This window comes from Pipra filicauda, unplaced genomic scaffold, assembly GCF_003945595.2.
Source record: "Pipra filicauda isolate LSUMZ 115617 unplaced genomic scaffold, ASM394559v2 scaffold316_size853178_pilon, whole genome shotgun sequence".
In the NCBI taxonomy this organism is placed as follows: Eukaryota; Metazoa; Chordata; class Aves; order Passeriformes; family Pipridae; genus Pipra; species Pipra filicauda.
In genome coordinates this window covers 377,496-389,527 of record NW_024104439.1, presented here as the reverse complement: position 1 = coordinate 389,527, position 12,032 = coordinate 377,496, and the positions used below count along the sequence as shown (strand labels likewise).

Genomic DNA, 12,032 nt, shown 5'->3' with positions numbered 1-12,032 from the left:
CATTCCATGTTGTTCTCCTCTGCATTTCCACATTCTCTTAAGCTCCTACAGCCTATTTCACCCTTGCAGTTATTTATCACTGTAGTCATATGCCTTCATCCTGCAGCTTAAAATCAGTCAAACAAGTCACTGAGGTCAGTAAGATTTGGGCTTTTTGATTTAACCCTGAATGGAAGCAAGGGAATCAACTTCACCAGATTGTCTCATTAATAGTGTTGGGCACTCACAGCCCATTATTTGGAAGGAACATTCTCTTGTATTTACAGTAAGTTTCATCCAAAGCTCAAGACAGGAACTGTACTTCTGTTTTTGAGGACTACCTGGTTAATTTAACACATCTCTCCTTTTGTCAACGTCTTCTGTGTTTTCCCCAAGACTACAGTGCTGTCTCTCTTTGACGCATTGCTTAGAGTACATTATGACAACTATAAGAACTAGGACAAGAGCCTGTCTTGCAGCTCAGTGCCACTCCATTTTGGGTTGTACCTTTATGCGTCCTCCTGCTGAACAAGTCCAGGGTTAACTGTGGTCAGAATAATTGTTCTTTCTAGGCACAGCCAATGTGGCAACTTGTTCTTTGATGGACACTGCTGGCAAATGCCCTGAGCTGAAATACAGGTAGACTTCAGCAACACTAAATGCCACCTCTGGAGAAACCCTTGGCTAATGCCAAACTTGCGTTAGCAGTGCAGACTGCTGCCAGAAAGATTTCTTTCTGCTTGCCAAAAGGGAGACTAACTGCCTTCTCCATCAGTGTTTTACGGATTTCCAAGGACCCAGCACAACCTTGGATGTCCAGTGAAAATTCTTGCTTTGCCCTGCAAAGCATTTGTCATGCTGATTAATGAAGGGTCTAGTAAGAGAGGCAAGAATCATTGTTATATTTTAATATTGCAAGAGAGGAACTGTATTAAAATACAAAAGCTGCAAATAAAAATGACAAAAGGGTGAAGGAGGAAAGCACTGGAGGCTTTGACAGTGTATGCTACTGTAGGAAAAACACTTCTCATTTTACCAATAAATCACTGGTCTTCAGGAAAAAAAAACACTTAGGGACATGGATAACAGCCCTAAAGGAAACGCTAAACCCATCAGGCAATAAGGACACCCCTCGAGAAAGGTAAAACAAGATGGTTTTTTCGAAAGCTAATGGAGTAAGTCATCTTGACGGGAAAAGCAAACCCGCTCGACCTCGAACCAACCCCCAGAAGAAATCGCCGAGGGGAGGTGGCACGGCCACCCCTGGGACGGCGAAGCGGGATGTGCCTCGGCGGAGCCCGGCCCTGGGTCGCGGAGGGAGCCCCTTCCCGGTCGGGGAGAGGGCAGGAGCCGGCCCGGATGCAACAGGTCGCCAAGCCTTGCGCGCTCCCACCCGCACGGGTGCAGGTTCAGCCCGACCCGCTCGGCCGCCTCGGAAGAGCCGCTCCACGAAACCTCTCCCCCTGCCCAGCGCCCAGTCGCCCGCCCCGACCCTCCGTGGTTAAAGCCCTCACGCTCCTCCTCTTCCTCCCCCCTCCATCCCGGGCTGCCGGGGTGGTCCTGCAGCCCGGGTCCGGAGCAGAGCCCGCCCTCCGTAATCCATGCGCGGGCGGCACCGGCAGCACGGCTGGCGCGGCGCTCTGAGGCGGAGCGGGGCGGGCTGTGCCGTGCTGGCCGTGCCCGCCGCCTCCGGATCGCTGTGCCCGCTTGGCCGGTGAGTGCTGCGGGCGGGGGGGGGGGACGTGAAGAGGGGTCCCGGGGCGGCTCCGCCAGGCCGGGGGGGCGGGCAGCAGGCGGCGGTGAGGCTCCTCCGCCTTCTCCCGCTGCGGGCGGCAGAAGATCCTGGCCGTGAGAGCACGGCCCCTTCCCCTGCGGGAGGAAAGGGTCGGCGGGCGGGGAGCTGCCGTGAGAAACCAGGTGACGGGGAGGGGGTGGTTGTGGAGGGAGTGGGGCTGCCGTCGGGAAGGGGGTCGGTAGGGATCCCGGAGGGCTTAGCCGGGGCTGGGCGAGCGACCTGTGGGACCGGGGAGCAGCAGGATGGAGGCGCCCCAAGAGCGCGCGGTGAGGCGGGGGCAGGTCGGTGCTGAGTGGGGCCGGGGAGCGGGATGGCGGGAGGGACGGGTTCGGTCGCGGGGAGGGGGCTGCGGCACGGCGGGGGGATGCGGCCGGTCCGCGGGCAGCCGGGGCGGGCCCGCCCGCTGAGCCAGCGGAGTGGGGTGGTGGGCGCGGCGCGGCGAGGGCAGCGCGGTCCCTCCTCGGGGGGCCGCGTGTGGCTGCGGCGGCTGCGGAGGGGTCGGGGGGCTGCTCAGAGCTGCCGGGCGCTGAACGGAGAGTAGCGGCGGGAGCTGGGCGGGGAGAGCCCCACAGATCTCTGGGGCGAGGGGGAGCCGCTCCGCGGCGAGGAGGAGAACGAGGGCGGCCGCTGAGGGCACCTGCCTGGGGCGGGGGGCGGGCGGTGGGGCCTGAGCCGTCCCAGGGAGGCGGACGGGGACAGGGTGCTGTCCTCGAAATGTGCTCGTCAGGGGTAGGGGGGGCAAGGAGGCGACCCCCCGGCGGGGCTGTGAGCGGGGACAGGGCCCGTCCGCTGCCGCCGGTCCCGCTCGGTACGGCAGCGCTGCGGCGGCTGCCGCCCGCCCCGCAGGAGCTCCCTGGGGCGGTGCTGGCGGTGGCTGCTCGCTGAGCACCTGGGCACATCGCGCTGGCACGCCCCGGGTGGCCGCGCGTTTTTTTCGTCAGGGTGAGCTCTGCAGTGAGCCGGGATCCTCATCCGAGAGCTGGGGGAAAGGGGCAGATGTGGTGGTAAACGTAGGGTTGTATCTTGTGCACACACATGCAGAGCGAGCAGCTGAAGAAACTACCACATCGGCCGGTATTCCAGCAGAGGCAGAGCTGCGGTACCCGCGCTACTCTGCAGTTTGCAGATCAAGGACTAAGCAGCATGTTAGAGGAAGAGGTCTCCACGGTTTTAGTAATTGGAAAGGGGATGAGGGAAAGGCTTGGTCTCAGCTGCTAGTGGGTGTATGTGGGGTCTGTCGTATCTTGGTACCTTGGTGTTGGGACATGTAGGCGGCACTCATCAGTTCACCTTTGCCAAAAACTGCCTGTTTATGGGCTGGACGTACTGTGTTTTAAAATTTTCTGTGTGATGCTGAAAAGTAATCTCACAAGAAATGCTCTATGAATACTGGGGTAAATGCATCATTTAAAATCAAGTTATATATATTTGTTTATTTAGTGAAAATGTGCTTTAAATATTTATGCAGTCAGCTGAAAATCAGACCTGCTGATGTTCAAAGGAAGGTATCTCCCCTGGAATTTTTACAGGTCTGTTTCTGTTTGCAAATGGCTGTGACTTGTAAAACAGCAGGATTTTTTGATGCTGCTTTTTTAATTTATGTATTTTGAAATTATTGAGAAGCTGCTCAAACCAAACTGGATTCCGAATACCCAGTTTTTCATCACTTGAGCACTTACTCATTTTGAACATACAGCAAGCAAGTCAGGTGCGTACTGAGGCTGCCTTGTGTGGAAGATACTATTTGTGTAGTATTTCTCAGAGCTGCCAGGCTCCTATTCTGCAGTCAGTCCCTAGTGCTTGCTAGGTTTATTTGCTTCCTGCTCCTCCTATGGCAACAGGTTGTAAATGTTGGTAGGCTTAGGGCAGATTTAGTTACAGAAAACTAGACCTTTTTAGCTTACCAGCATCTAACTAGGCTTGCTCTTTTGGGTCTCTTGAATGGAAAGGTGGTGGTGTGGGTTTGGTCTTTTTTGATGCATATTTAGGATTTTTAATCTACCTGTAACTATCTGTTTTGTGGCTCTTCTCATTCGTTTCACTCTTCGGGTGGTTGCTGGTTCGGATGCAATCTCACTCAAGGGGATTATGGACTTGGATCTTCAAATGTATAATTAAAAAATGTAACAAATGTACCCAGCACCTTTGTGTGGGCTTCCTATGGACAACTGCATCTTCCATCATCCTGCCCCATCCTGGTTCATTGCCAGCGGGATCCACCATTGAGCTTTAGCAACGTAGCCCCTGGTTGATTGAATTTCAGTTCACGGGGTTAATCATCGTTGCATCAGTGCACTGCAGTGTTGTATTTGCGTGAATTGCAGTGTTGAACAGAAGGAGGCCAGTCCCATTGAAACAATGAGCTGGATATCCTGCTGCCTCTGAGCTCTGTTATCTGGAGTTGATGTATCATGGAAGCAGTTGCTGAACTAATGCATCTTGCTCTGTCTCCTCTCCCCTTGTTAAAATTACAGTGGAGGTGCTGAAGTTTTACTGGTTTTGGAAAAGATTACAATATTTTTAATAATGGATAGGATATATCTGAGATATGATAATGCTGCTGCATGTGTGAGCTATCAACAGATAGCATTTAAAACCCCAGGAATTATGTTTAGTGACTTGCATGTGTAGAATATTAGTGTTAACTACAGAATAAAATACAAAAGCTTGAATCTTTTAAAGATGGCCACTTGCAAACAGAAAATAATTTAAAGATTTTCATTATTATATATCTTGTTATGTATCTTCATGGGGTGTGTGGTTCTGGTTTCTCTTTTTATTGAAACACAGTAGTGAAATGAGTAGCTTATTTGATAATTAATGTAAGCATTTCAAAGTTTCACACAGCTTCTTTACATTCACTGTTTACTTGAACTTGGGGAGAGTTGTAATGGCAGTGCCTGTAGCTCACTGACTGCAGTGATGCCACACTGTGTCTGAAGAAATGAGATGGCCACATGCTGCAATGAAGATTAGCATAAACTGCTAAGAGAACTTGAGTTCTCTTTATATGTGTCACCACTGTGTATGCCATTCTTGCAGTTCTTACAATTACAAGTTTCATGGATAGATTTTTTCTCTTTAATGCTGTTTATCCAGCATATTTAACTACTAATATGCTCCCAGCTAAGTTTCTTTTAGATATCAAGAAAAGGATAACTGCTGGGAACTTTTTACATCTGAGTTATTTTTAAGTAGGTTGAATACATATTGGATACTCAGAGGTATCCTGACTTATAGGTTTAACGGTGTTTCCACAAGTTTCTGATCATTATTAATATAACCTTGAAAATATATTAGTGTTTTATGTAGTATAGAGGAGAACTGGTGTCAGACTGGAGGATTATATATACCGTGTTTACTGTGATGCATTTGCCAACAAAGGGAGAATGGAGTATGGTCAGAATTCTGCAGATTCTTTGATTTGTATGAAACTCACCTGAACTTTATAAAAACTTGACTGAAAATTATGAGGAGTTGGAGACTTTAGTAGTGTCTTCGGAATTGAAAATTTATGTGTCTCCACTTAGCAGGATATTGTTAGTATTTGTGGTACAAGGAGTGTCCTTGTCTTGAAAGTGCCCACTTTGTCTTGGTTAATACATGACTTTGCATTTCTAGCAGGTGTAGCGATTGTTTTCCCATGTTGGGGGGATATTTTGACGGTGCTTTATTTGCCCGTTTGTGCAATTAGATAGACTCTAAATTGTCTTTAGTCTAAAATCTATCAAAAAAACCCAAAGCTCATGTGTACTTTCTCTTCTGCTCTCTTTCTAGAATAGCAGAATGCACCACAGAGAACATGCTTTGCCTTAAGACACGAGTTAAGGAAGTCATCTTCTCCATTTCAGCTTTCACAATCACACCTACCAATTCCCTGACTTAGAAAACATAAACCTGACTTAGAAAAATTGTTCAAACCTCTTTTAAGAAAACCAAGTTGAATAGTAGTATATCAGACTTCTACGATCTTCACTGTTCTGTCATTAAGGCAAAATAATTTGTTTCCCCACTTAGTTTTTATGTGTGGAAAAAACCTAAGTTTTTTATCATAAAACTTAGGTTTTATGATATTTTGTCCTGTAGAGTTTCTGTAGATTTTATAATGAACTGCAGCCTAAGCAGTTCTAACTTTCTGACCTTTCTGTGTTCAACCCTAGAGCAAGAGATGCATAAAATAAAATTCCACTAAAATATCTTTTAGACTGAAAAAAAACTGGTCTTAAGAAAAAAATAAAGGAGGAAAATTAATATTTTGGATCTAGACTTTTTTTTCTTTCATTAATCTTTAGCAAAATATTCTTTTCCTGATAAGAAAATACTCATGGTGTAATGTGTTCTAAATTACTGTGTTCCTGTGTTGAACATCATATCGCGGAGTGGTTGCTAACATCATCTTTTTGAATAAGGCTTGGATAATTGTGCTATTTGTAGCATTATTACTGTTCATTCTTCTTGATTTTTGCAAGGCATGAGGGGGAAAGATAGGCTGGAATTTTCCCTCTTAACTCAGTTGGACTGTGGGGAAACAAAACTGTCTCTAGTTCTTTGATCTGATCTTGTATTCCTTTGTTCCATATTTTTCTTGATCTTGATCTCTCCTTTGAGTGCAGCACAGACTACTAAACAGTGTGATTTTTTGCAAGTCAATACTGGTTTTCAGAAAGGTAGCCTGTGTTTTACTGGAGACTGTAAAGCATGGGAGAGACTTAGGTCTCACCTTACTACATGTTTAAAGTCTTCCGTCTTCAGCATCTCTTTGACCTGGAAATACCTTGGAAGTAAAGGTTGTTGGTGTAGAATTGGGCTGACTGAACCTGTGAGGTTATTTTGCTCTCTTTGTTGCAGGGGAATGGTCTGAACACTGTGGCCCATGCAGAAGTGAAGGAATTTTACCTGGCTCTACTAGATGCAGTCACTGGTTTTGTCAGAAACCTAGGGGTGTTTCTCCTTACGCTTCTTAGGTAGTGGTTGATTAAGCTGCTGTGATTTTGTACATTCAAAATGTTCTTGAACCTGTATAAGCACCCAAAGTTAATGACACTGAGCTTTAGCAATTTGTGAATAAAAATTGTTGAGTTGACTTCCCCAGTTCCTAGGGAGAGCCTTGAGGTAGCTGGAACTAATAGGAAGTAATTGTTGACACCCATTGTCATCTGTCAGGAGGGTGAAGTTTTGTTGGTTTTGGTAACTTTTCAGTGATGAATATTTTTTTTTCCTTAGTCTTGAAGGACAATTAGGAGTATCTAGCTGTGAAGGTTTTACTCAAAGGTTTAGATTAAAGAAACTACAGGATATGATTTGTAATAATTGTCACCAACTACAGAACTATCAGGTGGCTGATTAAATGTATTGTGTAACTGTTGTGACACGACATATTGTACTTAGTCAGAAGCACAATTCATACACTGTTCTTTTAGTTTTGTTTCCCTCGGAGCTGTACCAATGCTCTGCTTTGTTTTTGAAAACTCACTGACCTGGAACTGTGCATAATTGTTTTTTCCACCTCTTTCAAGTACAGTGTATGTAGTATACCATATTATTCACAAACTTCAATTTTTTTTTCTTTCCTATCCTATCTGGGACACTTTTCCAACTATTGATATGTTCAGTTTCCACAGAAGGTTGCAGGTTATCTTGCACTTTCCTATTTGCTTGCACATATCTTAAAGAGCTCTTTCTTTCTTTTTTTTTTTTGCCAGAGATGGTGCGCTGAGTCATTTCCACGAGAGGCTGCTGTACCACTCTGAAGTTGGAATACATTAAAGAATTGAAGGTGTGAGAGTGTACCACTGTTCTCCTGGCTAAAAAACTGCCCCCCAACTGAATGTACTGAAGATTTCTAGACTTGGTCGGACAAATATCTCTACCTCCAATTTTATGAATACTGCTAGCTATGGCTGTGGAACTCTGTTTGCTGCTGCTGCTGTTTTGTGGAAGTACTATTTCAGAGGTACAGCCTATATACAAACCACCTCCTGGGACTTTGGATTTTGGATTTGTACCATCCAAGACGTATGATACAGGTGCATACCATGAACCTGGGTCAATAGGAATTTTGTTTAAAATAGTACACGCATTCCTGTACTTAGTGCAGCCAAATTCTTTTCCTCAAGGTAAGCAGATAAACTACTTTTTTTTAAATACAGACTTGTTATTGATGCTGTCACCCTATTGTAGATACCAAGGCCATAGTCAGGAAGTAAATTACATGAAGGGCTTTGTAAGTAGCATGTGTTATGGTCTGGAAATATGTACAGTTCTCTATAAAAGAACATTTTTCTGCTAAGCATGGTGGGGAGGAGGTTGTTAATGAAAATGAAATATCGGGGAAGTTTCAAATCTTACCTATCTCAAAGCTGTCACTGATGCATTTGAGGCTTTTTTGCATAACTGAAACAGCCTGAGACGGGAGTAGAGGATAAACTGCTTTGTATTTAGTGTTAAATCCATAAGAGACAACTCTCTGAGATTTGCATATTATGATAAACAGGTGTTTATAATATTAAAAGATTTAGCCTAGGAAATGGAAAATTTGAAATAAATTTTATTTGTTTTCAAGTCTGTGCATCCATGGTCAAATTTTATATAAGGACGGTTCTGTTATGCAGCCTTGTGTAGCTTCTTGTGCCTTTGAAAGCTATCAAGTTAAGACTTGAAACTGCATTTGTTTTATTGAGATGTTTTTCCATTCCTTTCCTACTAAATTGTCCCTTCTAAAGGAAAAGTTAAGATATCAGAGAAGTATGTGTTTATTGAGGTTGCATTGATTAAAAGGTGCTTTTGGAAACCTTGTGTGTTTGTGGACGTGGTAATTATATGAACTGAACTTTTCGACCAACTTTTTGTTTCATTTAGCTCTTAAAGTGCTAATGTGTTTGTATAATATTGGCATTTGAAATTATATTGAGGTGAACCTTTGATAAAATCTAAGAACAGCTTTGGTTTGTAACTCCTTTTGGTTATTTAGCTGTGACTGTATAAGAGGTGTTTATATTATTTCGTAGTACAGCTTTCAGTTTATACATTAAAACTTTTAGTAATTTAAAGCCTAAAATAAGTTCTTTGGTCAAATGTTCACATACATTTATGATATCTTTGAACTACTGTATGCTTGTATTTTTGATGTTTCTTCATGCAGCTCTGACAGAGCTGGAGCAGAATGAGCTCGAGTGAAATGGAATGAATGAATTCTATTTAGACAAGTGCTCAGAGTCCCAGGGGTTAACAGCAGAGTACCATCCTGGCCTGTTACCTGCAGGATCTGTCTTTTGAGCAGGTCTTGCACGAGATGTAATGAGGGCAGTTGTATGAGGGTGACAGTAATGTCACCTTTTGGAGGAACCGTTTCCAGATATCTCTGCTTCTTTTCCTTCATTCCTTCTGATAATTATGCAGGTGAACTATTTACCTCTCTGTGAGACCTGGGAGGTGAGGATTGCCATCTGCATTCAACTCTTAGAAACAGGCCTTCATTCTGCCTAAAGCCTGCTTGAATTGAATCAAGTGGAAACTTGATTTCAGTGAGATGTTTACTGTGGTTTTATATTATCAGCAATTTGGTCTGTAATCTCGTATGTCAAAATTAATATCATGTGTCCTAAGCATGTGAATAATTAGTGAATATAGAATTTATGATCAAGATTATTGTCCTGTGGGACTGCTTGTAGTGAGTTCTGCATCACATTGGTGTGGTGAACTCCAGTGTTAAAGAGAAAGGAGACATCCAGAAGTAGATCATTTGTTCTTAGCTTTAAGGTTTGAACATGTCATACCTCTCTTTCCCTCCTTGAAGATACTTTTTTTGCCAAATCAGTTATTTTCAGAAGTTTGGCTTTCATTACTTGAATTAGGTGAAGTCCTGTTCCAATGCCCCCACATGCTTCGCTGCAAAACACAGATTTGAGGGATCATGTCAGTTTGAGTCATACCATTTAATTGGCTAATCCACATAATCTCTTTTGCCATATGCTGTTCTATTTTCACATTCAGTGTATTAGTGGTGTAGTTACATATTTGAAATGCCTTTTTTTTTTTAATTCCAACTTGAAATAGAGTTAATTCTGATTCAGTGATGAAAATAAACATAATGACAAATGGGCACTGGAAGCAAGTCTTTTGGTGTTTCTAACTCAAAACTTCATTATTCTCCTTGGACTGGTGGTTCAGAATAGCTTGCTCCAGGTTCATGCCCCAGTGTATTGCATATAACCATGAGATACAGAAGTATGATTTGTGTGCAGGACTTGGCATCAGTCACTTTAGACCTTTGAACTTAGTAGTCTTATCTTTCTTCCTAATACTTGGAAGTACTTGATATTCAGTTTTCCAATCTACTATTATTACTCTTAGCTGAGCGGAAAAGAAGTGATAGCATTGTCTTAACTGCATGTAGATATTCCTGCCTTTGCAAGTCATCTTGATGCTTGGAACAGTGCTCTGATGGATCTGAATATGTTACAGTATTACATTCATACTCCTTCATTCCCAAGTATGCCTTTTAGGAAGAAGGCTAGTTACTAGATGATGTACTGCTGTAAATGGGAGTGCATCTACTCAAGTGTAAATAAACTGATATGCGTGGAAGCAATTTCCACTTTGAGTTAATGATACACTGTTTGGAAAAGACTGTTTGGTCGCTGGTTTGCTACCTGAGGCTCAGTAAATCACTTTAATCTTGGTGTGCCTTTGTTTCTCCATTTATGAATTGGAAACGGTGGTGCTACTACTCCTTTTGTTGAGGACTGTGTAGGATAGAGCATTACTATTCTTTCTTGTTAATAGCACCACTTAGAATAAATAGACTCACAGTATGTTGGGAGTTGGAAGGGACCTGCAAGGATAATCATGTCCAGCTCTTGTGTGAGTGACTCATATGGGGACCAAACCCATGACCTTCATGTTATTAGCACCATGCTCTAACCAACTGAGCTCATCTCAATAGGAGTATTGTAAGTTGCTTCTATCACTCAGCTAAGAAAGAGGACATCTAACAAAACAAATTGTCAGTTTTTCTTTTACCGAGAAATTGTCATAAACTGCAGCATGAATTAATTAATGAAGTTGTTAGTTCATGGTTGTGAGATGGTGCATGTCACCTGTTGTGCTGGAAACCTTCAGATGTGAACTTGGTGCAGAGAGGGCATGGTCAGTTTGATACTGTGGCTGCTGTGAAGTACCTTAGTTTTGTCTTTGTTCCCATGGAAACAGTAGTTAGTTGCAGTAAGACAATGTTAATGTGAGATTCCACTTCCCAGCAGGATGTACACAGCAAATTTTTGGCTTCACAGCTTGTGTTTTATAAGAAAATTTGAAGAGTTCACAAAGGAAACAAGCTGGGAATAAAGTTCTTGCTCCTATTTTTAGGTGAAATAAGACCAAAACTGATAGCCTTGTTTACCTTACTCTGCTGTACCTGAATGTCTTGCAGGCCAACTCTGCCAGTTAAGTTACAGTGGTTTTGTTCCAGCATCTGTATTTTATTTGAAATAACCCTGTTTATGCTGAAGCAGGAGTAAAACTTAAACATAAAAATCAGCTGTTGAATGCAGGTACTTCCTGGGCAAAAGATAGTATGAAGAGTTAAATATACGATTTTCCTGTTTAGAAAATGAACAAGCTGTTTTTTAGACCTGGATTACACCTTTCAATTCTTTCTGATTGTGGAGTCTTTGTTGTTGAACAGTTTGAGAATAGGAGTGAGGATCATAACTTGACTATTTTAATGGAAAGTCCTGTCTCCAATCCCGTTTGGTCTTTCTTTCTCCTCGTCTGGTCAGCCTTAAAGCCACTGCAGATTGTGAAGTTCAGCAAGTTAAGTCTTTGTTGTCTCTGTAATGATTTATGGTCTTAAGCTGTGCCAGGGGAGGTTTTGGTTGGATATTATGAAGAAATCTTTTACAGAGAAAGTAATCAGGCATTGGAATGGGCTACCCAGGGAGGTGGTAGATTCACCGTCCCTGGAGGTTTTAAGATGAGACTGGATGTCTTAGTGCCATGGTCTAGTAACCATGATGGGGTTGGATCAAGGGTTGGACTTGATGATCTTGGAGGTCTTTTCCAACTTGGTTGATTCTGTGATTCTATGAATATCTCACATGACTGTATTCAGCAATTAAAGCATTTTAATGTATTTTCAAGAAGAAACATGTGACTTGATGTGAAAATAAACTCTATCTGCAGCTAGTATAGCTGTAATAGAAAATGCATATTCAAAACACTGTTGTTGTGGATGGGTTTGATGAGTTCCTAGGATAGT

At 43.3% G+C, this 12,032-nt stretch overlaps 1 protein-coding gene across 17 annotated transcripts in view; it reads left to right on the top strand.

Moving 5' to 3' along the window:
• Window positions 1-1,590: 1,590 nt before the first annotated feature.
• The window catches only part of PROM1 (prominin 1), a 62,510-nt gene continuing 52,068 nt past the window's right edge, over window positions 1,591-12,032 (top strand). For 12 of the 17 annotated variants that reach the window (XR_005564394.1, XM_039383567.1, XM_027729443.2 and 9 more), the window contains exons 1-2: window positions 1,591-1,693; window positions 7,477-7,890. Coding sequence is in view for 16 of the 17 variants with exons in the window: in XM_039383567.1 (XP_039239501.1) it covers window positions 7,671-7,890 (220 nt within the window). In the remaining variant the exon portion in view is untranslated. Of the gene's footprint in view, window positions 1,694-1,810; window positions 1,897-7,476; window positions 7,891-12,032 lie in introns of those variants that run through there. The other 5 variants (XM_027729452.2, XM_039383570.1, XM_027729450.2 and 2 more) reach the window with 2 other exon arrangements.